At 36.8% G+C, this 26,719-nt stretch overlaps 2 protein-coding genes across 9 annotated transcripts in view; both read left to right on the top strand.

The window, feature by feature from the left end:
* CNKSR2 (connector enhancer of kinase suppressor of Ras 2) overlaps positions 1-26,719 on the top strand; it is a 201,129-nt gene that overhangs the window by 91,068 nt on the left and 83,342 nt on the right. For 4 of the 8 annotated variants that reach the window (XM_079320098.1, XM_079320103.1, XM_079320102.1 and 1 more), the window contains exons 8-9: positions 2,470-2,538; positions 17,944-18,090. The exons of 2 other annotated variants lie outside the window; for them this stretch is intronic. In XM_079320098.1, the coding sequence (XP_079176224.1) occupies positions 2,470-2,538; positions 17,944-18,090 (216 nt within the window). The remainder of the gene's footprint in view (positions 1-2,469; positions 2,539-17,943; positions 18,091-26,719) is intronic. 2 more of the 8 variants (XM_079320100.1, XM_079320099.1) reach the window with 2 other exon arrangements.
* The window catches only part of MBTPS2 (membrane bound transcription factor peptidase, site 2), a 208,486-nt gene continuing 193,283 nt past the window's right edge, over positions 11,517-26,719 (top strand). The window contains exon 1 of the mRNA XM_079320166.1: positions 11,517-11,520. The gene's annotated coding sequence lies outside the window, so the exon portion shown is untranslated. The remainder of the gene's footprint in view (positions 11,521-26,719) is intronic.

A 26,719-nucleotide genomic window follows, 5' to 3' on the forward strand; every position in this document is an offset into this window, starting at 1 on the left:
TTGTTGAGTAGCCCATCTAGACCCTGTTGGAGAGATTGTTTTAATTCACAAACCAAATGTGTCCTACAAATAAGACCATTTTTTGCTTTGGTTTTCAAATATAAAAGATCATTTTTCTAAATTAATGGCATGCAGTGCATCTCCAGCAGGAATTTGGCTTTGAGGGGGGTGCTCCCAGTGTTCCCACTTACTGTGGTCTGATTGACTTTGCATGGTACCCTTAGATCACAGTGAAGAGAGATTTTCAGAAGAAATACTACCAAAATCTCCACTGTGGGCATGCAACAATTGTGCTGCAGGGGCTCCAAACTGGACTTTTAGTCAGTGTGGGTATACCAGGGGAGTAGGAAAAATGACATCATTTAGTCTAAAGGACAAAACTAAATCTATTCTAAAGAATAAATCTAATCAGATTCTGAAAAGCTCTCAGTTATTGATGTGTGAGACTCACTAACAGGTGCTTCCATCTCTTCAACTCCCTGTTGAACCAAATCACCAGCTAATGAAGATACAGCTGTGGTGTGTCACACATTGTTCCTCCTAGTAGGACTTCATGAGTGGATTCTGTGCTTAATGATCTGCATATACATTTAAAAAAGACCTTATTGATTCTTCTCTGTTTTCCTTAAATAGCCCTGATAGAAGATATTTTACAGCAAAGTCTATATTTTACTGGATAGGAAAAAGCAATAAGGAAATGGAGTTACAACCCATTCAGAAGATCACAGCCTTGACATATCTTTATAAATGATTTTACCTCACCTTGTGCTTGAGGCATAATTGCAATTAGGCTTTTTTTAATATAGACTATTCCAGTTGGAAGATTTTGAGATCATGTTTTAATGGCTTGGCAAACTTGACCTCTATTGTCAAGATTAAGCTGCAAATGCTGAAGACACTGTAAAGAAAAGGATCTATCATAATAAACCCCTGAAGAGTTCAAGGGTAATGACACAGAATTCACTTGCATTTGCATTTTTAAAGTCTTAGGTGTAACTACATCTGAGCTAAAAGAGCTGTATTACATAGGAGGATTATAAAGATTTTACAGGTATGAATGAGTGTGAGTAGTGAAATGGCAGACAGAAGACAGATTATTGGGACGTAATCACCAGTGATAAAATTTTTCCCCAAGTGACTAGACCAATACCTTTATTGCTTAAATAGTGCCAAAAATGTCAAGGCTGGTGTTATTTATATAAGTAAAATGACATTCTTACCAGCCCAGTTTGATTTAGGATGTTCTGTGCAATGTCTGCTAGGACTGAGTCATGAGTGACCCTTCTTTCAGCCTCTCATGTCTTTTGGATATTTTTCATTTGTACCCTGTCCCTTACTTAGGCCATGAATTATGTGCAGTTGAACTAGAAAGTCATGGCTTAGCTGTGGGACATGTTTTGAATGGGGATGTAGTACAAAGGTTATTACCAAAAATCCACATTTTGGGCCTGGAGCATTTTCTTCAGATGACCTGTTCTCTCAGCTAAAAATTAAATTAATTTCACTCCTTAAGATAATTTTTTTTTTTGTTTTTTGGGGTTTTTTTTTGTTTTTTTTTTTTTTTTTTTTTTTTTTTTTTTAGAAATCTGCTCCTGAGCAACATGTTTCCTTTGGGCTCTTTTGTCAAACTGTCACTCTCACCTTCTGTGGTGGAGTCAATTAAGTGCCTTCTGGCAGCCACAGTATTGTGTGAAAAATTAAAGTGTGACTGAACAATGGAAAGAATTATTTTCCTTTAAACTTACAGGTTTTCCCCTCAGAAAACAGTTGGTTTACTGTAAAGAGAGAATAAGGGAAAATTTGTGGGGCTTTCACTTTATGAAAGAGGTGTTTTTGGGGTTTTTTTAGAGAATTTTTCTTGACGCAAAAGCAAAGAACAAAACTACTTTGGTTTTTTGAAAATGATCACTGTAGGATTTTGGTGATGGTTCCATTTCTTTCATCCTAATAATGTTCCAAAACCAAAGTTACCATGAATTTACTGGCTCTACCTAGGTTGTACCTAACCCTATCTGCTCTTCTTGTGTGCTCTTTGCAGAACAGTAATTTACTAAAGCTCTCTGCATCATTTTGAAATTTGTAGAATAAAAAGACAATTTTATGAAATTTGTGTGTTATTTGTTTATTGCCAGTTAGTAGGTTCAAAAGTCAGCCAAAGTTTGGCTTTAGGAGATGTCTGGCAGATTAAAGAATTTTTTGGTCAGGATGAAATTCAGAAGTACTCCTTAGGACTCAGTTATCATAAATATTCAAATCTTTCATAACATGTGATTTTATTGTTTAGAATAGTGCATATCATTTTTCTCCAAGAACAAACTGATTTATTAAATATTTCTTTAATTCTTTATTTCACAGTAGAATGTCTATCAATCTAACCTGATTTACATAGCTTAGCAATCATACTGCTGAAAGAGAGATGATGACTGGTAAGACCTGTATTCTTGATCATCTCTTTTATTTTAAATTCAGTCACCTGCAGATCGGTGCAAGAAAATCCATGCTGGGGATGAAGTGATTCAAGTTAACCACCAAACTGTGGTATGTATAACTATGTTCTGTGTCAATTGCAGATAGAGGGGCACATTAGCATGTGTAGAGAAGAATTGTGTAGAAAAATGTGTTTTTATAAATCATTATTCCTTCTAGCATCTCAATTTTCCTTTTCTCTTTAGAAACCACATAGTTGTGCAGTCTGACACTAAACCCTGATACATCTGAGTATTACAGGAGATGCCAAGTTAGGCCAAATATCTGTGGCTTGGGAGATCTGTTAGGCTGTTTTCTGCTTGACCATGCACTGTTAATAAGCAGTTGGTTTAAAGGTAATGGAAATTTTGGGTTGAAGGGATGCAGGGAGTTAAATATTGTACCTTTGTGGGTTTAAGATCAAGAATGCTTCTTGGAAGCTGGAAAACTTGTTACTTTCCAAGCATACTGGAAAGTGTAGAGTGTGGTTTTTAAGAAGGCAAGCATGTGAAAGTCACATATGGGTGCTTAGGTGATTGTCTTAATTTAAGGACAGGTTTTAAACCTGTAAACTTAAAATTTAACAAACCTTTCAGACATGATAGTCAAGAAAGCTAATACCATGCAAAATTGCCTTTTTCGGGAACAGATACTTGTTAGTGCCTGATGATTTTTAGTTAAGATTAGTGAACTGTTAAAATTTATTTACCTTTTCTCTTACAAAGCCTTACCTTAGAAAAGGCAGACTTACAGTATAGAAAGGAGCTATTCTTTTTCCAAAGCATGAAGTTTCTTGAAAGTAGTGAAAAATCAATATATGGAATTAGTGCAGCAGCCATTTTTTAGCAGTTGTGTTCTGTCATTACACACAGGTCTCTACTTCCAGCTTTAGGCCACTGTACATCATGTTAGCTCCTCTGCACAGATTAGGATAATATTTCACTATACCCTCCAGTTAAGTTTGAAATCAAATATACTGTACTGTGTGGACTTTAACTGATGAAAAGCTGTCTTTTGAGCTGTGCAATGTAATTTGATAAGTCTGAGCAGGTCAGGAGGAATTTTAATGCTGTTTTGGCCATACAGCTTCTTTATAAGTGTTGTATCCCATAATTAATTTTCATGCACAGTTGATGACTAATTTCTCTGTTTTTCTGCACGAAGGGAGCTTATAACATCAATTTAATTTGAAAAACATTTTAGAGATTATTATTTGGCTATTAAAATGTGTACACACCTGAGGAAGCACATCATTAAACATTCAGTACTAGCTAGCTAGTTTTCCCAAAAATTTCAGATGGTGCTGTAAAGTTGCCTTGTCAACTTGAAAATTTCCACTTGGCTAGGTATTTATTCTAGTTTTCTTAGCTCATCTACTCTGCATTTATTTGATAGAAAGATCAGATTCTTAACTCTCATGCTGACAGTTACTGGCCTTAAGATGAGCTTTCTTACCTACGTGGACAGAATATTTAATGTAGGATTTGGGTGTCTGGGCTTTTGCATAAGTGAAGTATTTTCAGAGACACAGAAAAATGTAATTGTATTTCTAGGGAAAGGGACCATAGAGAGCTAAGACAAACTTGGTTTAAAATGGCAAATATGTAAAGTAATAGACTAAACCACACATTTACTTACGCTTTCCTTTGTTGTATCAACAATATAATTGAAGTAGTTGTCATCATTGATATTGTATGCAATGTGTACAAGTAATTTTCTTGTGTTCTAGTATTAATTTTTCATAGTTAAAGTCAATTAGGATTTTCTTAGAAATGTGCTAGTACCTCCCATGTTTACTTTGCAAAAGTACATTACATTCACTCTTCAATTTATAAAGCCCAAGTATTTCATTTTTTCTATAGATTCTGCAGAATTTGACAAGAGTCTAAGTAAATCCTTTTGTACTCCAGCCCCTGTCATGAGGAATTTACTGTCCAGTTCTAGCAATCTGTTTTTCTGGGAAGAAGTATTATTCCTTACAGTGACTCTTGCTTAGGAGATAAATAATTCTGAAGATACTACATTTCATTTTTACTGTTCATTGATTTTTTTTCACAATTGATATACTTCTCACCAGCAGCAAATACAGGACAACTTGCTGCCCATAATCTCCCATACATATGTTTACCTATCATATGTAACTCATCATACTTATATCATTAATATTGATCATAGCAATAACTAAGTTTTTTAAATACCTAATTTTTAAAAAATATATAACTCTAAAGGTGCAGGGAAGTGTTATTCATATGTAGCTGTTACTAAGGTCAAGTCTTGTAAATGAAGACTCAAAATGTAAAAAAAAAAAAAAAAATCTTAACTTTAAATTGTCTTAAAGCCCTTTTAATTTTTTTTCTTCAGTTATTTCAGTGTATTTATCTGTCAAATTGAAGTTAATGTATGTCTTTTGTACTTTATATTTCAAGGAGTAAATACAAATATGAGGAAGAAAAGTTTCATACAATTGGTTTAAAAATTTAACTTGTTAGATAATACATTTTACAAGAATCACACTGTAATAACTATGAAAACGTGCCTAACTGGTTTATTCCACTTGTTGCTGGCAGGATGTTTGGACTGTTTGAATCTTCTAAGTTAAAAAAAAGAAATTGATTAGGCCTAAAGTCAATGAAAAGTTCATGTTTAGAAAATTGTCCTTTAAATAGTGGTTTATTGAGGTTAGCTATATGAATCTTCTGTGTCAGTTTTGCTTTACAGGACAGATTTATTCTCCAATAGCTCTGTAATTAATAACTCCCTCCAACATGAGGAGGTCATGGACCTGCTGGACCAAGTACAGAGGAGATCACAAAGATGATCCCAGGACTGGAGCACCTCTCCTTGGGAACAGGCTGAGAGAGTTGGGATTGTTTTGCCTAGGGAAGAAAAGGCTTTGTGAGGCCAAGGGGAATAACTTCAAACTGAAAGAGGACAAATTTAGATTAGGTGTTAGGAAGCAATTCTGTATTGGGAAGTTTGTAAAGGACTGGGAAAAGTTACCCAGAGAGGCTGTAGATGCCCCAGGCCTGGAAATGTTCAAGGCCAGGTTGGGCAGGGCTTTGTGGGGATGTCCCTGCCAGGGCAGGGGGTTTGACACTGGGTGATCTTTAGGGTACCTTCCAACCCAAACAATTCTGTGATTCTGTGACTCCTCTATTAAGGTTCAAAGGATTCAATGTCTTCTCCTAAACTTCCTGCAAATTCCATCCTTAATCTTCTCTAAAAGCCTGTGTGTCTAAAATATTTCCAATGCAAACAAACAAGCAGAAACACCTTCCTCATTTGGATATTTCAGAATGTGCACTGTACTGCAGTACTCATGTTTCCGCCCATGTATAATTCAAGAGCCTGTTTTGGCTCAAGATAGTCCTTTTTTTAACCAACTGAAAGTGCAGGACACTATATTGCTGCTTAAATTATTTAGTTCTCTCCATTGTACTCTTTTTGGTTTCATCAGTGATAAAACAGTAGAGAAAATACTCCAAGCAGAAAACAGGGATGTTCAGACTCAGGATCATGTGGGATTTTGATTAACAGTCTATTCTTGTATAATAGTTTCTTTGTTTTGGAGACATATTTGGCACATTGCATATACTTTGAATATAAGTGTGATATAATTTATGGGTTGAATACATGTTTGATATGGTGTGATAGACTTGTGGATTCCCAGAATTTGTGTTTGTTGGCTAAAACTCATCAGAACTTAGATAAATGTTTATTATGGGAAAAAATAGGTGACTATAGTCATTTATGAATCTGTTGCATGTAGAAGCTGGTAGGTTTAATGTATTTAACTCCTAAACATTGAAATGTTTTTTTATGGCATCTTGTAATAGATAGCACTTAGCTTTTATACAGCAGATTTCTTGCTATGGAAATGCAGTGTGCCAAACCAAGTCCACATAATTGACATACAAGAACTGTTTTTATATTTACAGTACAAAAACTTAGAGGAGATTTTGCTGAAATTCCACTGAAACATGACAGATAAGTTTACAAGATCATACCTTGCTTTGTTGGAAGTATGAGTATGATGCCTTTCTAGATACTCATCCTAACTTAAATATTTGTTTAGGAAAATGAAAGAACAGATTTTTAAATTTTACTGTGCAATTAGTGAGAGAGTTCACTTCCACAGAAGGTCTTAGGATTTATTAGGAGATGGTACATTCCAGCTCATAGGAAATACTGAACTTAGGGTGCATGGGAATCTCTCGAGAGTATACATCCAAAATGGAGTTTGCAGTAGATGGCTTCTTATTCTGGGGGGAAAACCAAAAAAACAAAATGTCTAAGTAGAAAAATGATGCTGCAATTATTTATTAATTTTTTCTGCACTGTTTCAGCTCTCGCTAGGCTTTTGTGAACACAGGTATTTCATTTAAGGCCTTGTTAACTTGGCTTTTAATGAGACAGTATTTCTAAAGAGGCTTAGTGGGAAAGTGGGCTGGGATAGTGCAAGGTGGGGGCACAGCCGGGTCAGTCCAAGCTTTTAACACAAGGTGTTTGGCACCTTATATAATTTCCATTAACAACATCTTTATTTAAAACAGTATTTTTATTCTCTCATGATTTAAACAAAAAACAGTGCATCAAGATCATAAAAGTTCAAGGGAAATGAGCTTTTTGTTCAGTTTCCTTCTGTTGCTGTTATGCATGTGCTTTTATAGAGGCAGAGATAGAAGAACAGCTCCAAAATCATGCTTTTAATCCTTTCTTAATCCTTTGGCTTTCTCTGTTTATAAAAGTTCAGTAAATGTTAATACAGATATTTAGTTTTAATGGTAGGTGGGATTTATATTTAAAACCTTTTTAGGGTTATCCAGAAATGTTCATGGAAGTCTCTGTGGAAGTAACCTAGTTCTGTAGGGCTCTGTCCTAAACTCATTGTAGTTTGCCAGGGTTAGGGGTTTGTACTTTTTGGCAATTATAGTCTATCCTTCAACTACCCTCTGAATATTTCAATGTAATTCCCTATCCTGTTTTTACAATCATCATTAAGTATTGTGTACTACTGAGAAAGGAACTAAATTGTCATGATCCCCTCAAAATAAAAAAATACCTTTTTTAGTTTCCCTTATTTCTGATGAGACTATATGGATATTTATGTTATCTTTTTTTACATAGTTGTACAGTTACCCACAAATACATAATTTTATATTTCATGTGTCAGGGAAGTGTGTTATTGCAGAGATAAAATGTGTGAGAGAACATGAGCTTTCATTTCCCCATGGGAACAAATGCTGGATGCTTTTGTCCGTGGAATCTCTTTCCACTTGTTTCCTGGGGGTTGTTTGGAGTTGTTTGGAGCACACACCACTTTGATGAGTGCAGGCTCATTCTAATGTAAACAGGGTGCTGTGCCAGTTTGGGCATCCAGTTACACTTCCATGGCTCTCAGGACAGAACAGCCAACAGATAAGTCATTGTCACATCTGTGTTAGACCAATATAAGCTTTGGCCAGCCCATGCTGCTTCACATTTCTTCTGAACTTCAAATAATTTTCCTTATTAAATTTTCCCACTTGGGCACACTGTGTCACACTCCAGTGGAATTTCAGTTGCAGTGGAAAGCCTCTGCTGCCGTTCAGCAGCTACCTGCATCCTAGATGATAACAGAACTAAACTGTGGCCTTTTTTCTTCTTTAATTTAAAGTCAACCTGCTTGTCCTGCTTGTCTTAGCTGAAAGCATTAAACCTGGTTGACTGTGCCCAAGAATGGAAAGAGAGCACTGTCAGTGTCATTCGTAAATCACAAATGGTTGTGGGAACTGCTCCTTACTGCCTCTGGCTTTGCGAGTGGCACGTTTGGTCCTGTAGCCCGGGCACTGGCATCCCATAATCACTGTGCTCTTGATTCTGTGCTCCAGAGCACCTGATCCCAACCCTCTGCTGCAGTTCAGTGCACTAGAATATGTGCTGGACATGCTGAGCCTCAACTGTGGGGTTGGTATGGAACTGATGGAGCTGTGAACAAACACTGGAAGGTTGTACCAGTCCTTTCAGAAGTTCTTTCAAGAAGTTGGTGCAACAAGAGATGCTCATCGTCTCATATGACTGGGACATGGCTTCAGTGCCCATATCCTCTTTCTCAAAGTATTCCTTGCCAGCTGATTGTGGTCTTGCTCACCAAATGCCATTTGCTATGTCCCATAGCTCACTCAAAAACAGATTTTTTTTTTTTTTATTCTTTCCTGCCTGTACCCCAGAATGGACAACTCTCCTGTTATTGAGACCTGGTATTTTACTTGTTTGATTATATGAACATACAGGAACAACATTCAGCAGATAATATTCATATTGAGTTCTTAATTTTTTTTGTTTTGGGTGAAAAAATTCTTTTGTAATTGAGGACATAGACTTCTCTGTACAGCTAGCTGCCTTTTGGGAATACTCACCTGGGCTGACTTTTAGGCACTAAAGTATCTTTTGAAACCATGTAATTGTAGTAAGAAATCCTCAACAGACACCAGGTGACGTTTTCTGGGTGTCACTGGTGGGCCTTCATAGTGTCACCACTGTCAATAGCCACATTTCTGAGTCCATATCCAAGTCTAGTATTTTTATACAAGCTGTACTTAGGACTGTACACCTGAGGATGTGTTTGCTAAAAACTGCTTCATTATTTTGTGGGCTATTTTTGTGCCCTAATAGATAAATCCATCTGCACAGAACACACTGGAATATGATGTATTTTAACAGTTTTATTTTTTTGAGGATTTTTTCTGTTTTGCTTTTTTCCCCCACATGGTGGCATTTCCATAGAAAAATAATCCGCTAAGTGGTGCTGTAAATGGTGTTAATATTTTCAACATAAATACTGAAAGACAATATGCTGACAAAAATGTTTCTGCATATATTCCTGATAAAAATTATTTTCATATTCTCAGTAGTTGCTTCTGGCTACAAATCTTGGTACAATTTGTATTTGTAGGCAGTTAAAATTAAAATTTTAACAGTATATTCTCTATAGTGAGAATGCTGTAAATTTTGCAGTTAAAATGGTTATTTCAGAATAGATAATTAGAGTATATTTCTAATGCCTTGTAGCAGATATTAAATAGAATTAGAGTTTTCTATTGTTAACTTATTTGATGCCTGTAGAACAGAACACAGATTATGTAACTTTTTGTCTCATAAGAACAGGTTAAAAAGGCTTACTGTTAGTGCATGTTCAGGTATGTGTATTGGGAAAGGAAGGCAGGTATTATTCTGCTGCTTATAATTTTAACCTTTTAACTGAGGTTGCTGAAAATTGAAGTACACTGTAGAAAAGATGATGAAAACTTATGGAGGGATGTCTTCAGTGTTGTATATATTAACACAACTGGCATTACAGTGGTGCACAGCCTGGACCACATATGAGTTAGACTGGAATAATTTTGAATACTTCTGTGCTTTGTGCAGGGAGCAGCTGTGTACATGACACAGCTGATCTTCAGGTTCCAGCCTGATTTTCTGTTGTGTAATCTGTTGTCTTATCCTGATGAAATTAGGAAGTAACTGTGAGGAAGTGTAAAATAGTGATAGTTGTTGTAAAAACAGATCAAAACAGTAAGAAAAGCAAGTTCATTCTGTGTCACATAGGAGGAAAAATTAAAACAAGGGAAATTCTGTGATTTGAGTAGAGGCACTCTGAATATGTAAATTTTTATTTTAAAAAACTCAGTACTGGATTGAAACAACTCAGTAGCTTAAACATAGTCTATGGCTGATTCTTCTAATAGAAGATGAAAAAAAAAGAGAAAAGCTCTGTCATGACTAAATAATTTCTACTTTTTATTTCTTTTAACTCCATATCCCCAACCTTCCTTTAGCTAAGTGATGCTGCATAAGTTTGCAGTTCACTTACTGGCTTATTTTTGATTTGGATTTTTTTTTTTTTTTCAGTTTTCTTGGTCATTAGTGGCCTTAACAATTTTATTTTTTTTTTTTTTTTACAATTTCTTTGTACACATTTTATTTTCACTATATGAATTCAGTCTCAAGAAACATCTGCTTCAAGGGTAACAGCACTGTTTAGCTGCAGGGCAGCTGGGGATCTCAAGCAGGTTTTTTATACACTGAAAAGCTGTGCAGGGGTCAAAGACTATTTGGAATTACTGATGCACTGAAATTTTTCTAAAAAACTGAGTTTTGATTATGTAAACCTAATCTGAAAAAAATATATATGTATATGCATGTAATTTTACCTATGTTTGTTGTTTTAATTCCATGACAAGCATTTGGGGAATTTAAATATAAGACTGTGCAATGCACATACACATAAGTCAAATTCCCATTGTGACATGAAGCACAAAAATGAATTCCTGTGAGGCAAATGTGTCTGTGGGTTAATAATGCAGGGTCACTCCTGAGGAGCACATTCCTTATGCTGCATGAAATGTGGAGAACTTGGCTATTCCTCTCTCCTGAGGAAGGGGAGGGCTATCCACATCCATACTGCAGCCTGTGAGAAACCAGGGTGTGACCCAGTCTGCCTAAATCCTGCCTGAGCCTCCAGCTCGTGCCATCAGCCCTCTGTGCCTGCTTAGATATTTATCAGCACTTGAGTTTTCTTAGCACTCACCCAAGGCCACTCAAGGATGCTGGAATGTCCCCTCTTAGGCTGGGGAGGTAGTGCCCTTTGCCTGAAGCCCTGCTGAAATGAATAGGCACCTGGGATCTCCATATATTCCCTGGAAGCTCTTGAAAATGAGGCCAAGAAAGGACTGGTGGCAACACCTTTGTTCATAGGAGTTTAATTTCTGTGTTCTTTGTGAAAAAGGGAGTAGGTCCTGCTCATCACAGCATGGCTCTCGGACTCTGCAGTGTGTGTTAGTTTGTATTGCATTTATATCACACAAGACAAGTGGTCACTGGGAACTGGGACCAGAACCCTCATTTCCTATATCCCAGTGCAAGGACCTAATGGTTTCTTGCCTGTTGTATGATTGGGATTTGTGTTTGCATAGTCCCATCAGCACTTTGTCCCCCTGGAAGTTATGGAAGTTATGTCTTGGTGCTTGAGACACCTTAGTAATATTTGAAAGACTGAGTTCAGTCCCGCTGAGGGTGAATAATGTTAAGATATATGTTCTGAAACTAGATGGAGGGTTGAGTGAAAACCTTCCAAATTGCCTGTAGCTGTCATGTTTGGTTATCTGTACTCCTGGTTGAAAGGATAGATGCAATACGATTGCCATGCTGCAGACAGCCAGTCACTGCAGGTACACAAGTGAAGGAAAGTGCTTTGAGTTTCAGAGGTACACCAAATCTCAGTAGACTGGAATCAACCCTGTATTTTTAAAAGCCATACCCTAAAATGGGGAAATGAGACCCTTTTCCCTCAGAAATTGTACCTAGTAACTGACCTTTATATCTATAAAATATATAATCAAACCCATAAAGTTGGAGTCTTTGCTCTTCCAACAAATATGCTCATTTATTTGTTCTAGGATGTTGTGCTAGACTCAATGCAATGACTCAAAAGCAAAACAATGGGGTAGCTCTGAGCTGAAGGTTGATTGTATCAGTACAAAATGAAAGGTAAGCATTGCTATTAAACAGTATCCAAGCTTCAATACAGACCTGATTCTCTGTTCCTGGATAAATTGAGTTTTAGTTCCCCTATGGATGATACAGATGGTTGCTTCCTATACTGAGGTGCTCTGTAGTCATGTTACTCACATTGTCAAGTTTGTTGAATTATGGTACTTCGCTGTACATTGCAAAAGTTAAGTTCTGGGTCAGATACATTTTCTGACAAGGAAATGTGTTTAGGACAGCTTAATGAGAGGTAGTGATTTCTGCACTTAACTCTCAATTTGGATCCATTGGATCAATTTAGACTTAGTTTATTCTTGGGGAATTCTCTTAATTGTGATTTTTAGTGTACATAGCCAAAAATTTATTTCAAAATCACTTATTTCCTGTTTTGGTGGAAGTAAGCAATTTTTTAGTGAAATATCAGGAATTATTCAAGTAAAAGATGTGGGTATTTTTCAATGTACTTTACAAACAAACTGTGTTGTTATGACTTTGGGCAATGATACAGTGCAATGTGATCAGAGACATTCTAAGGATGCACAGAACTGACTTTTAACATGGAATTAAAATTGCATTGATTTAAATAATACAGGCAAGATACTCTTTAATTAGAATTGCAGCCTATGCAATCACAATATTATTAACCTCTCCTCTTTGGGGGGAACCATTATGCCAGTGTGGATGCTATTATCATGCTAGCTTAAGAACCTGGATAAATCCCTGAAAAGACATCTACTGCTCTCCTGACACCGCTTCCCCTACTGAATACAGATACAGCATTCATCTCTGTGGTAGTTCATGCTGTAAACATCCTTTTGAGATTTCCTCACCAGTTACATTTTCTGGAGACTGAAGACCTGTGACTTTCCATTAATTTTTTGCCTTTTCAGGCATCTGCAGCTGGGGAAAGGGAAGAAGACATTTGCTACTAACATTTGTTTCATGGGGCTAGCAGCTGGCTGTCCTTGTTTCTGGCCAGTGTTCATGGAAATCAGTTGTTAATTTAGCAGCATGATGCTGTTAAATTTCTTGTCAGATTCTGAATTGCTTAATAACATGCTCTGTTTGATAGCTGTTTGAAGTGCAGTGTTGGTTTTGTTCTTCCTTATACACTATTGTTTTTCATGAAATGCAAGATGGTGTTTGATATGGAAGTTCTTAAAAAACCCCATTTCTTAAGTTGAATACACTCCCTCCTAGAAATTGTTCAGGTTTTAGCTGAAAAATGGAAAGGCCTGGAGCCTGAAACGTTGATAAAGTCAAAGCACTCTGGGTGTATGCAACTAATTACAGGCAGCATTGAAAGAAAAATAATTTTGGTTATCTTCCCAGTCCACCAACTTTTTAAAATTAGACACTAGAGCGGATGTTACATATTCACATAGTTAGAAAATTACTTAGCAGCTTGTATTTAGCAGCAAGGTGTTGTTTATCCTTCAAAAGTGAAAAGATATTACTACCTTCACCCTTTCAAAATATGCAAGTCAGGAAATAATTAAAGTAATGGAAAAAAATAGCAGTTTTCTTTTCATGGGTGCAGAAAGTTTTCATTAACTTTCATGGGACTCTGGTCACCCTTTGAATAGAATGATGCCTGTAAAAATATGAACTCTGCTCTGTTTACCATTTGACTGTTCTGCCCTCTTGATGATGTAGTTTCACTGTGTATTGGGTTTGCACACTGCTTTTAAATGAGGTAGCTGTTCTCTGGGGATTCAAGTCCTAGATTTTTCAGACTGTAGGTTATTTCACAGCATCCTAAAAATAGTGGATGTAGGGCCATCCAATTTTATTTGAGCTGCCTGCATATTAATACCTTACAGGTCTCCTTTCTGGATCAAAATATACAGTACTCATGAATAAGCACAGGAGTTTGGGGATACTGTCATAAGTGCAGCTATGTGGAAAAAAGATTCAATGAATGGTCACACTTTCAGAAAAAACAAGATTATTGCCAATCTTATAAGCTTATCATAAGGGAGCAAAAAGATTTATCTGAGGAAGAAAAGTAACTATTTAGGAATGACATTTTATTATTTAAAAGTTAAATTCTTGACAATTTAGAACAGGAATTCAAAATAAAAGTTTAATTTCAGGCTGTTGCAATGTTGTCATCCAGATGCACTTGCTGAAGGCCAGAGAAACAAAGAGATCTTTTAAAATACACCTCAGCTTGCTCAGAAGCATGTTTTTAGGGTGGTGGATGGGGACCTTTAACAGCACCCTTTGCTAAAGCTTCCTGCAATGTGGGTTAGTGGGTACTTGGCAAGGAGATGAGGAGGATGTGCCAGGGCTGTGCAGGATGGAGGATGTGCCAATCTTGCACTGCTGAAGCAACCTGGGTATTCCTGAGTGACTCTGGAGCACAGGTGAGGCTTCCCAGCCTGGCCATAGCCATTGGTGGAGGAATGGGAGATGTGGAGGTGGCCTGATGCTGCTGCTGCAGGTCTGTGTCTGTTCTGTCCCTTTTGGGACTGTGGTGGCCCCTCCTGTGCCACTCCAGCAGCACTGGTGGTCTGGCCTGGGGCCATCATCCCTTAGGTGTGGGTTGCCCCTTCTGTCCCTCCCTTACCTGCTGGAGGGGTCTCTAATGTTGGCCAGACCAGCTCACCATGACCCCTCAGGGCACCAGTGGCTGCCCTGGTCCCTCCCTGCCGTGGCCCTGAGCTGCTCAGGGATTCAGGAATTCAGGGATTCAGGCATGGGCAGCCAAAGCCAGCGCTGGGCTTAGGCTGCCAGCAGAGACCCCTCTCTGACTGCTGCTTCTAGGTGGTTTAACAAGGTAAATTTATGTAAAGCAACAACAGTAACTTCCTTGGCTCTTAAAAATGGCCATCTGGTCAGCCTAGTGCTGTTTTTGAAATTAATTGCTCAGGTTATTTTGCTGTAAGTGAAGTTGTGTGCCAATACAGTTCTCTTACATATATTTTGAATTTTCAAACCAGCATCGAAACTTCCTTGTTGCTGTCTTTTTTTGCAGTACATGGGCAGGATAAAGGATATGATAGGGATTTTGAAAATTCTGCTCCAAACAACTTGATGATTAGAAGTTGCAAATTTTTAACTGTGGTAATAAGAAAGGAGATGTTAGAGAGAATAAAACCAAGTTGCACTTAAATGGTAGGTTGTGTGTCACTGAAGAGGATTTCTGAAGAAATTTTCAATCCCATATGTACTCCCTGCTTTTTGCTCTTTCCATCCAACATTCTCAAATAATTTTTTTTTTGTCTATGTCAAAATGAATTTTGAGAGGATCTGAACAATGTTGGAACTGAAAAACATGAAGAAAATGGCCTCCTATGTGGACATCAATTTCCTTCAATTGATTGTTGACTGCGTCTCATGTGACTTGTTTCTCTTAGGTCAATTTAGTACTTTCTGTTCAGATTATGAGAAGCCATCAAGGCCTGTCTGAACAGCCAGAATACTTTTGTCAGGGAACTAGTAAAAGCAGAGGATGAACTTCATTTGAAATTTATAGTAAACTCAGAATTTCACTGTGAAAAATTAAGTTAAATTGTTTTTATTCATGAGCTTCTAAGTTAAATACATCAGATTTAGTGCTTTGAAGTGATTTTTTTCTTTAATCCCCCTAACTCTTATAAAGAGACTAGATAATCTCCCATTTATTGCACTATAAGGCATATTTCAAATACACTACACAATTTATCTCTGCAAAGTATGGAAGTGCATTTAAAATAATTTTTCTAATGCTAGCATAACTGAAAAGCCCCAATTTTATTGGTATTCCTCTGGCTATTTCAGTGAGAAACAGATGGCTTTAAAGTACAGTTTTCGCATGCAGTGTCCTACCAATTTAAATGGGAAGGAGTTGTATCCTGACTCCATAACTGAGGTCAAATCATGTTCTCTTCAAGGCTGCCTGTGCTGCTTTGTTCAGCAGAAGGATTCTGCTCCACAAATCCCTCTTCAGTTCTTGCATTTGGGAATTACAGTGTGTGCAGTACCTTAGGTACAGAGAAAGCTTACTTGAACTGTAGGCCAATAATGCCTTCTTTTGGATAGCAAATGAAACCTTGCATATGCCTACAGTGACATTATGTAACTGTGGGGAATATATTGCTGCCAAGTAAGTGGCAGAAGTCTCTAAAAGTAAGGGAGCAGTATTGTAAATAGCAAGGGGTTTTTTATAAAATTGTAATGTCTTTATGCACAAAGCTTGGGCTTGAAGATATTTTGTTTAAATGCTGTTGAAACACAATGGAAACTTGAGTGGGATGTGGGAATTGAGATGGAATTGGTTAATTTAATGTTGAATTTTATTCAAAATATAATAGCTATGTGCCTAGTTCAGGGGACTTAAGGATTTCAGCATGCTTGGAAGTATTCTATGAAAGCTGAAAAATACTCTATATAAAGATGAATATTATGAATACCCTTTTCCTTTGCATACAATTATCTAACTGTAGAAGTGCATCCTGAATATAATGGGCTTTGCTGTGGTGGAAACAGGACAGGTAGGTTCACAGGAGATGAAGAAAGGGTGATGGGGTTTGAGCCATGTCTGTGATTGAAGGTTGCTGGTAAAATTAGTGTTGGCTCAAGTAGGGTAGGTGCTTCTTTGGGATAGGCAATTCTTAAAATAAGTGATACTAACCAAAGAGACGCTTGGAGTAATAGGGAATAAAGTACAAAATAAGTAGCAACAGCATACACATGATTATATTACTTAAGCATAGGTAATGTGTTTGTGTCACAGTCCACTATACCAATGATAAGGAGCATCTGTGCTCTTTGTTCATACTGCCAGTTTGATTTTTCTCATGTATTGATGTGATACAAAGTAACCTTATCACTTCAAAATTCTAGATTTTTGTTTTTTCTCTTCTCAGCTGGGTAATTTTCTTCTTGACAGTGTTCTTTTTTCTTGTGAAAGAAGGAAGATATTCGTAAATGTGATCATTTACTAATTAGGAAAATTTACTTGTTTGTGTAGCAGGGCGCGGGTGGGGGACACAGCAAAAAGAGGTAGAAAGCTGTCAAATTTACAGAAAGAATCACTTTCTGAGTCTACAGGCCAAGATTTTGAAGAGATGTTTGATCCTATGTATTGCTAGTCTAAGTGCCAAACTTGAAAAAGCATACTTTTACTACCCTAAAGCATTTCACAATAGGTACTTTGTAATCAGTCCTTATTCAGACTTAAAACCATTGTCACGACTTAAAATGTTTTAGTATTTGAAGTACTTTTTCCAAAAATGCTAAATAAACTACTCAGAAAGTTCTGTCTTGCATTTATAAATAGAAACCTGTTGCTTTCCATTTTAATCGAAGTTTTAATTCTGGAATATTTCAGAATTCTGTAATTAAATTCAGGAAGTTTTATTTTGGGCTAATACATAGTGACTGGACTACATTTCTGTTGTTGATTTACTGTATTTGTTTCTGAAATCATCATGAAAGAAGCATTGTTTTTAAAAAGGCCTTGTGATTCTGACTTCATTTTTATAGCAGAGGGAAGAGTAGGTTTTCCTGAACTGGTTTGTACTTGCATAAGCTGCTAGGAATAGTAGGCTTGTATGACTACATGTGGTTAGTGGACTTTGAATAGAAGCCACAAAGTACAAAATGGTCACTTTTGAAATGAACTGTCAATGCAAAAGCCAGGGCTTTTTAACTTTCTAGTCCTTAAAGTCTATGTACCAGAGCTAAGTTTGAAAACACCTTGAAATTTAATTGTGCATTTGCAGTGAACTAACAGTAGTTAATTATTTCTAAAACCTGAAATGATGCATATACATCTTAATGAATTATAATAATTATTTTAGTTTATGTGATTTTTATGCAGTAATTAAGTTTTGACATTTCTAGAGTTAATCTCCTTTATATACACTCCTTTATGTTATTTACTAATCTTATTTAAAAAGGGAACATTACATATTGAATAATGTACCTCAATTTTATTGTAATGATTTTACTGGTTACCAGGTGGGGTGGCAGTTGAAAAATTTGGTGAATGCACTACGAGAGGATCCGAGTGGTGTTATCTTAACTTTGAAAAAGCGACCTCAGAGCATGCTTACCTCAGCACCAGCTTTACTGAAAAATATGAGATGGAAGCCCCTTGCTCTGCAGGTAATGAAGCTTAATCATAAGTCATACACCATCATTTTAACTATAGATAATCTCAATGATGCTTTATTGTGCTTCATCCTCAGCAGCATATAGATTTACTTTGTATACTCTGAAAAGTTGTTTCTGAAATTATTTCTCTGCAATTTGTTCTCATAGGCTTAATTGAAATTAAACCTGTTAGAACTTTTCAAAGTTAAGAAGTAATCATCCCAGTGTTCTACGATGCAGAAAGTAGCCTCAGATAATTTTTTTTTTCTAGCTAAAGAGAGAAAAACATACTTCACAAACTGATAAATTTTAGTTTGATTTCTTGTAAAGATCTCGGTACATTATAACCTCAAAAAAGAGGGGACAAAAATGTTTGAGTTCTCAGTTTGATTACTGATGAAGTTATAGGAAAATTTATAATGTGATTGTATTCAATAAACCACTTGACCATCAAGATTTCCTTATGTAAATAAAGCTGTACTTGTGCCAGAGTTGTCCTTGAGATTGAAGGCTTGCACATGAGAAGGCATAGTACAGGATGTCTGGCTGGGCACTTCACTTTAGTAAGCCTGCAACGTGCTGAAAACCGTGGAATGGTTTCATTAAAGCTTTCATGTTTAACTCTAGGATAAAATGTCACTGTGATGGATTACTCTAGGAAATAAAAGTTACATGCAGACTGATGAAGGCATGTAGCTAACTGATGGAACCAACAAATAATCCATTTTTCCATTCAGTTCAGATAGAATACTGTTTAGAAATTTACTTTGTTTGCATGAAGAGTGCATTCTTTGGGACATTTCTATTACCACACTAAAAATTCTAATTAAAAATTGAGTGCATATAAAAGAGAAAAGACCTGTGCAAAGTTTGGGCAAAAGGAAAATTGGATATGGAAATGCCACTGCCATTATCTGTGGTCTTATGCTATTTGAAATGTTAGGAGATACATAAAAAAGCTAATGCCATGAAGAACTTCTTTCATATGTGTGTGTGTATATATATGTGTGTGTGTGTATGAATATATCTTATAATGGTGAAATGTGTCACAGTCTTTGAAACTAAGTTCTTAAATGATTGAGATATTTTGGCCTTTCAGATATAAAAAGCTGAATACACAAGTGACAAAAACTTTCAGCCAGGGATTAGTACCTGATCTGAATTTATCTGAAGATACAATTGCAAATCTGGATGCATGAAATGAGTATATGAATGCCTATACTTGAAGGCTGCACTTTTTTTCATAGCTTTTCAATACAAATGTAAAATACACATCATTGCTTTAAATGGGATGAAATGCTTTCAGTCTAAATCCTGAGTTTGGGTGAGTTTGGTGTTTCTTCAGATGAATTGGACCATTCTCCTAAATAATGCATTTTGCTTCACTTTATAATTTATTACCAGAATTATTATATTGCAGACCCCACAGTTTCTGTCAGGTACTTGGGTCTTACTCAACTGATCTAGCTTTAGATCTGCTATGTAAGTATCTATATGCCATTCAGGTTTCTCATTTACCCCCTTTGGCCAGCAGACATGCATTAGTAATTACTGTTTCATTCATTTTAGTCTGCTTTTGACTGATCTACCTTAGGATACAGTGAATTTGCCCCTGCACATGCCTTTTTCTCTGCATTTCATGATAAAGGGAATCTGGACAGCTAGCTTGAATGTAGATTATCTGTGCTGGATGACATTGACCCTAGATAGTGATATTTTGTAATGTTACAGATTTGGGGAATGGGGGGCAATGGGAGTATTGGAGGTGGGAGGGTTGGTTCTTGCTGTTAGCTTGAAAAATCTGGATATTTTCAAGGCTAATGCAAGCACAAATAGAGATAGTGTTAAATATTGCAGATATAATTCTGGTATCATGATGATGATAGTCTGATTTTAACAAACATGACACCAGGATAAGACCAGAGCCTCATTCAGCACTTATGTGTGCAGTGGGCATATGTGTGTCTGTTGTAATTTATAACTTTTGTGTGAGAAACAACAGTTTTCTTAAGTAGGCGGAGTGTGGACAAAGCTCCAGGGTGAAGTGCAAACTTCAGAAGATGCATAATGTGGAAATTTTTGTTGGTGATTTATGCAGATCAGAGTTGAACAGATGTTAAAGTTGGTTGATGTTACAGTTTAAATGTAGCCTAAGTGTGAAATCAGTACTGTATATTTTATCAATAACAAGCACCAAAGGAGGTCCAAGTACAGTGTAATTTTATAGCTGTAAAAATATGAAGAAATTATGCTTATTTTAACTAATTGTCTGAAAAAAAATTTCAGAAAAAACTGTAAGTGTAACAACTGCAATTTGGCATTATGGCTGGTCTGAAATTTCTTATGTTCCTGATTCACATAAAGAGGCTATTCTTTAATAAAGCTTGGGATGTAATGTGAGAGGAGAGGGAGGAAAGTCATAGCAAATACCAAAAAAAACCATAAAGGAAAGCAGTGCTTAACAACAACTTCTCAAGCAGAGGAGATTATGGTAACTTGTTTTTCTATACCAGGATATCTTGAAATACTTGAGAATGTTACAAATGTGCTATCATCCTAGAGTTAATTGAACTATATGTATTATTCAGCAGACATAAGGAAATTGACACCCAGTAATAATTCTGTTAAAGTGCAAAATATTCAAAAGATTACAGAGTGAGGTATGGGGATGAAATTCTGATAAAATGGAAAATAGGATGAGCAAAAAGACTGCTGTGGTCTTTTTGTTTCTGCAAATGGAGTGAACACAGGAAAAATGTGGTGTCACAACCCAATAATATTGTGATGATCGAAGTGGGAAGGTGGAAGTTGACCCTAATGTGAGGAGGATGACACAAAATCAAGATTGAGTTTTTTGTATGTGTCCCACCAATTACTATGTTTAATATCTGATGCCATAGGTGTAGAAGGTAAATAGGTCAGTGTATTAAATTAGGAGACGCATTTACATTAAAATTTACATTGTGATGTTTAAGTTGTGAACCTTTGAAACTTAATTTTAGCATAAAGTGAATAATGTGGAGGCATTGTTGGTAAGTTACATTCAACTTGTTCAGTCCTTAATTGTATTTAAGGACGTGAAGTTTGCCATTTGCAGCTACATGGCAAACTAGACTTAATAATGGAGACATAATAAATTTCCTGTGAGCTGGGAAAGTGCTCCATGAGTGTCCCAGCTGGGGCAGTGCCACCAGTGTATTGAGCTGGTTTGTTCTTGGGTGACAGGGTGTGCTAGGAGTTAAATTATAAACTGTGTGTGAAATGTTTAAGAGCTTTCTGCCCACTATTAGTGTTCTAGATTAGCCACATTCCAGCCAAACAATCACAGTCTCCACGTGTGGAAAATGTGTTTAGATCATTCAGATATTAACTGGTTTGTAATTGGCATAAATGCTTATTAGAATTTTCAGCTGTTTACTTTGACCAGCTCTGCCTTCGCATTGCAGTCTTGCCACGAATTAGGATTTAAACGCAGACTACATAAGTACTGATTAATTCTTAATTCTTTATGAGTTTGTTTTTCTTTTTAGCAGAAACACTTATATTTATTCTTTTCATAAATATTGTTATCCTTAGAATAAATATGAAAGGTTAGGGGAGAGAAAGAAAGAAGAATTATTAGGCATCTGGTGTAGCAGTCCTGTAACTGAAATTGAATGGCTTGATGTACAGTAAAATAATACAATTAGCCTTTGGCTGTCCTATGCACCATTACATAATGAGTTTGTATTTACAAGTGCATTAATTCCAGCTCTAAGGTCAATCAGTACAGAAATAAAAAAACTCCTTTTTTTTTTTCCCCCTCATGTCGGGATTAAAGAAAATGCTGTTTGGTTGGTTGGGTTTTTGGTTTTTTTTTTAGTTTTTTCAGTGAGTTGATTGTCTGTTTTAATATCCATCAGTATCCAACCTCTTACTGATAATCAAGGTTCTCCCATGATGCATTTTAGAATCATGTCCAAATTTGTGAAGTAAAAGGATTTTTCAGCCTGTGTTTTTTGTTACTGCTTTTGCAACAGTTGAATTAGGCATCTGTGGCCTTGGGGGGAAATTTTGTGGTTGCTTTTTGCAAAATTGAAAGTACTTACTAATATGGTATTGTACCATAAATATTAAGATATTATGCCTGCAAGACAAACCTTACTAAATGTGCCTTTCAGTTAGTCTTTTTTGATAAGGTTGATCCATTATGTGAGAACCTAGAATGGTATTGCAGTTTGCAATATTTATATTTCTGACTGCTGCTAACCAATTAACTTTAACCTTTAATTTTTTTATTTTCCTTGTTTGTCATAGCAGTGACTTTATCTTCAAACTCTCCAAATTTCTGTCTGGTTCAAAACCTAACCAAAATAAATTTCCTCTACTCTAGATTGTCTGTTTTATTTCTCCTGTCAATTTTTGTTATTTTGGGGAGGTTGCAAAGGAAGGCTCCTTCAACTGCTGTTTGAATAATTGTGGAAAGTTCAATAGAGAAGATTCTCAGAGCATATGAAATTTTGTGTAAATCACTGTCAGCACATTAGCAAGAACCTAGCTGCAAAGTCCTCCTTTGCCTTGTGGAAAATGCTTTGTTCATCCCTCCAAGGAAGACTTTATTACAGTGTGGAAGACTCTTCATGCAGTTTTGTTTCAATACAGAGAAGGAGTGCTAGAGCAGCCCGTGCCGTGCTTCAGCTGGTTTGGAATGCACCTGGTGCCAGTGAGAAGGCTCTTCCCTGGCCCTGGGACAGGGACAGTCCAGCTGCCAGCCACATCTGGTGTGTTGACTTGGAAAACACCTTCTGACCCCTCCTTCACAAAGCCTTTTTAAATGTCACCTTCTGTATATCTTTATAGTTCACTGTACTGTTGTGTATTTGATTAAATTGTACTGGCTTAAAAGCACCAGCAGCTCTGTATCTGTAGTTTTTTTTAACAGAGTTTGTTTTGGATTAAATATGCATCATATTTCCACTGTCATATATTCAGCTTTTCATTTTTCTAAGAAACAGCTGCAATAATAACAAGTCCTTCGTTTGAAAGAAAATGCTACTTTTGTTATTTTTATTCATTATATTTTCTTGATTATGTTACCTCTTTCATTCATCTAGTCACAATGTGATATACTGTTTTCATCATTTATGACTATAGCTAATGATCCTACACTTTTTAATTATTAAGTTTGAATAAAATAGTAACTTGTTTGCTTTTAAATTACTTAGTTGTCTTTTAACTGCATGGGAACTGGGCATTCTTTGTAGCTCTGTTAAAATGAACTGTGACTGAACTAGTTACAGTATCTCATTACTTCATGTCATGATTGTTCTATAAAAAGTTTATTTTATTGGAAACATTTTGTTCAATGTATTAGTGTAAAGTAAAATCTGCTTATTGATGCAAATACTGTATACTGTAATTTAACATTTTGTATTAGTTTTGCTTATATTTTTAAAAATTGTATGTCTTTTTCTGGAGGAATGTTTCTCAAACTTATATTGCAACTTCCAAGGGAGTTAATGAAAGGTTCAAAGAGTTTTAAAAAACATTAAAAAGAATTTTAGATAGTATATATTAAATATTGATTACATTCATTGTTTAGACAGAAAAATCAAAAGGAATATGCTGACTCATGACTCACTCTCAATTTCTTTAGGACTGGGGGTGTGAAAATCAGCAGTGGGTCCTGTTAGCAAGAGGGAGGTGGGGAGCAGAGGGCAGAGCCAGCAAGGACAGAGCAGCTCCTGAAGAGAGGGCACTTGTGTGCTGTCAGTCAGTACTTACAGGCATTTCCTTTTCCCCAGTGTCAGAGAAACCAAGCTGCTGTGTTAAACATGGTTGGTTCCCATTCTGCAGCCAAGCAACAGCTTGGGGAAGGCTCTGTCTGCAGTAATGAGGAATAATGAACCTGAGAGAAGCTGGTTCATTCAAAATGTTTGAGAAATAGTTCTCCAAAGTATATTGAATTACAGATTTTGTGTCTGTCATTGTCGATTAAGATTGAAGCAGGGTTGTTTGTGGGACATTTTTTAGGTTGTTCCAGTTTTAATATGTAACTTCCAAACTTTGTCAGGCTTTCCCCATGGGCCAAGTATTCAACTCTTCAGACCTAAAAATGTTTTAGTTTTATTGCTGTTTCAGCAATCCCACTTCCTCTGGCCAGCCTGCCAGCAGGAACTGCAGCAGGAGCATCTCTACTCCTTGGAAGAGAATTAAATCAGTGGTACCACTGATCTCCAAGGGAACCAGTGGAGAAATACTTGCCTGGAGTTGCATGTGGTTTTGTGTCCAGCGTGCCTGCATGTGGCCCACTGGGTGGCTGCCATTGAAATAGAGAGCTACATGAGCTGGTTACTTGAACAGATGAGGTCTCTAAATTTCAATGCAAAGTGCTATGTAGATGTACCATACCTCTAGACCATGTTCTTTTCAACCAGAGGGGTCTGAAGACTTCTTCATTCTGTATATGAAAATGAAAGTTGAACTTCTACAGCATGAGATGGTAGTTGCAGCAAGACTCTCAGTGTATTGAGCTACTACCAGAAGAGATTATTTAAATGTTTTTACCATGGAAAAAGTTCTTACTAAGCTACTGAATTACTGGTGTAGTCATGATAACTGCTGTTTTGGTTTTATTTAAAAAAGGGGTATTTTTAAATTAGGATTTCCCTTTTTTCCTAGTAGATGACTTTAATGTTTCTGTGCAAATAAGCAGAGAGTTGAGTTTGCCAAAAGAAATATGCAAAAGAAATATGGAAAATATTTCTGAGACATCCTAGTATTTATTGGGACAATCCTACAGGATTGTACCTACATCTGGACTGGGTTATGATTTTTACGATTTCTGTCCCCTGGGGGCTCCAGGTGCCCTGGGAGGGTGAATTTGCTTTGCTCTCCTGTGAGGAACCACAGACATTTGGTGTCCACAGTTACACTGTGTCTGCACCCCTGACAGTGTCTGACAGGGAACCACTGGCCTTCAGTAAGCTGGATAGCTTGTGGCTTTTTGTGTTAGACTGAATACCATTTCTTCCTGTTCACTCACTGGTTTAACCACCTTCCCGTGCTAAAAGATAAACCAAAACATGCATTTGTCAAAGGTGTACAAACCCAATCTGATTTCCAGGATCAACCAGCAAAGTGCCTGGAGGACAAACTGACTTATATGTCAGGGCTGTGTGTTATACCAAACATATTACTCAGACTTCAGCTATTCCCCTCCCCCCCCACCCTGCCCCAGGAAATTGGGGCAGTATCATTAGAATTTAAATAGTTGCAACCAGGCATTCTAGACTGTTACACAAGGGAAATTCATTCCCTTTGTCCCCTAGCCTTCCAGCAGCTTGTCAGGATCACAGAGGCACATCAAACTCCTGTAAGTCCAGAACACTCTTATGCTTGGGCATGATTTTCCCTACGTAACATAAACCATAAACTCATACTGACTGTCACAGTCTCCAAGTCCCCTTTTCCTCTTGCCTCCCTTTTCATGCAGGTAAAGTAAAGGCTTGTCTTCTCCCTCTAAATGGAGAAGAGCAAACCCACCTACACAGTTTGACCTCCTCTCAGTGCTTCTGCTGGTATGAGCCATGAGCAAACAGCTTGGGCTTAACACATGTAAACAGGATCTAGGTCACAAAATCCTCTTGGCTTACAATGAAAAATAATTCAACTCAGCAAGCCATGAAGTGTTACCCTTACACAAGTGCTAGGTATCAGCAAAGTAACAAACACTGATGTGTTAGTCAGTGGTTCTAAAGCATCTATGGCTACAGTGTCACAAAAGAAAATTTAAAGGATAAGATTTTCCTTTCTCTGAAGGAGGAAGGGGGGATGTTTAGGGTGTTTTTATTGTTTTGGGTTGGTTTTTTTTACCTGTTTTTGCCACCAATTTTATGCTTATTTTTGCAGACTTGTCTTGTTTTTAGTGGTTGTAAAGTCTTTTACCTGTCTAGTTTTTTGTGTGTGTCTTTCTCCCTTTCTTTCTGTAAGTACTGGCAGTCTTTCTTTGGCCTGGCTGTAGAATACTCACATTAACTCTAATGAGCAATGAAAGAGTTGAGCAGTATCACTGTTTATAGGAGACAAATTTTGAACATTCAAAATCAGAAAACTTGTTTCAGTTTATAGCTGTTGCTCTAAAGGTGGACTTGCAAAGTTTTAACAAGCCGATTTTAATCATTCATTTTATTATGTTAGAGCTACGTAGCACCTAGCACAGCTCTGTTTCTCAAACAAGGCAGCAACTGGCTGAAGGATGAGATTGCCTAAGTGATACTCATTGTTCCTGCATACAGATTGTAAAAAAGTAATACAGTGATGGGATCATGGCTTGATAGGCATAGATTTGTATCACTTATCAGGAGCTGAGGAAAGACCAACATTCTGGCAGTGTTCCTACTTTAAACTTTTTAGGTTTTCTGCTACAGTGTCAAGATTAATATCTAGAAAACGAGAGCTGATTATTCTGTGCAGGAATACCCCCTTGGTCTGTCATAAAGTATTGGTAATAGTGCTGGGAGAAGGATCTTTCTGTGCACCCACTCAGTCCACATTTAGAGCTTCTCTGCCATCAATACAATGTGAAATGTTTGTGTCTTCAAATAGTTACTAAAGTCAGAAATTGTAGGTATAGTGAACTCTCTTTAATCCCAGCAGTTCT

The sequence above is a fragment of the Erithacus rubecula genome (assembly GCF_903797595.1).
Source record: "Erithacus rubecula genome assembly, chromosome: 1".
Taxonomy (NCBI): Eukaryota; Metazoa; Chordata; class Aves; order Passeriformes; family Muscicapidae; genus Erithacus; species Erithacus rubecula.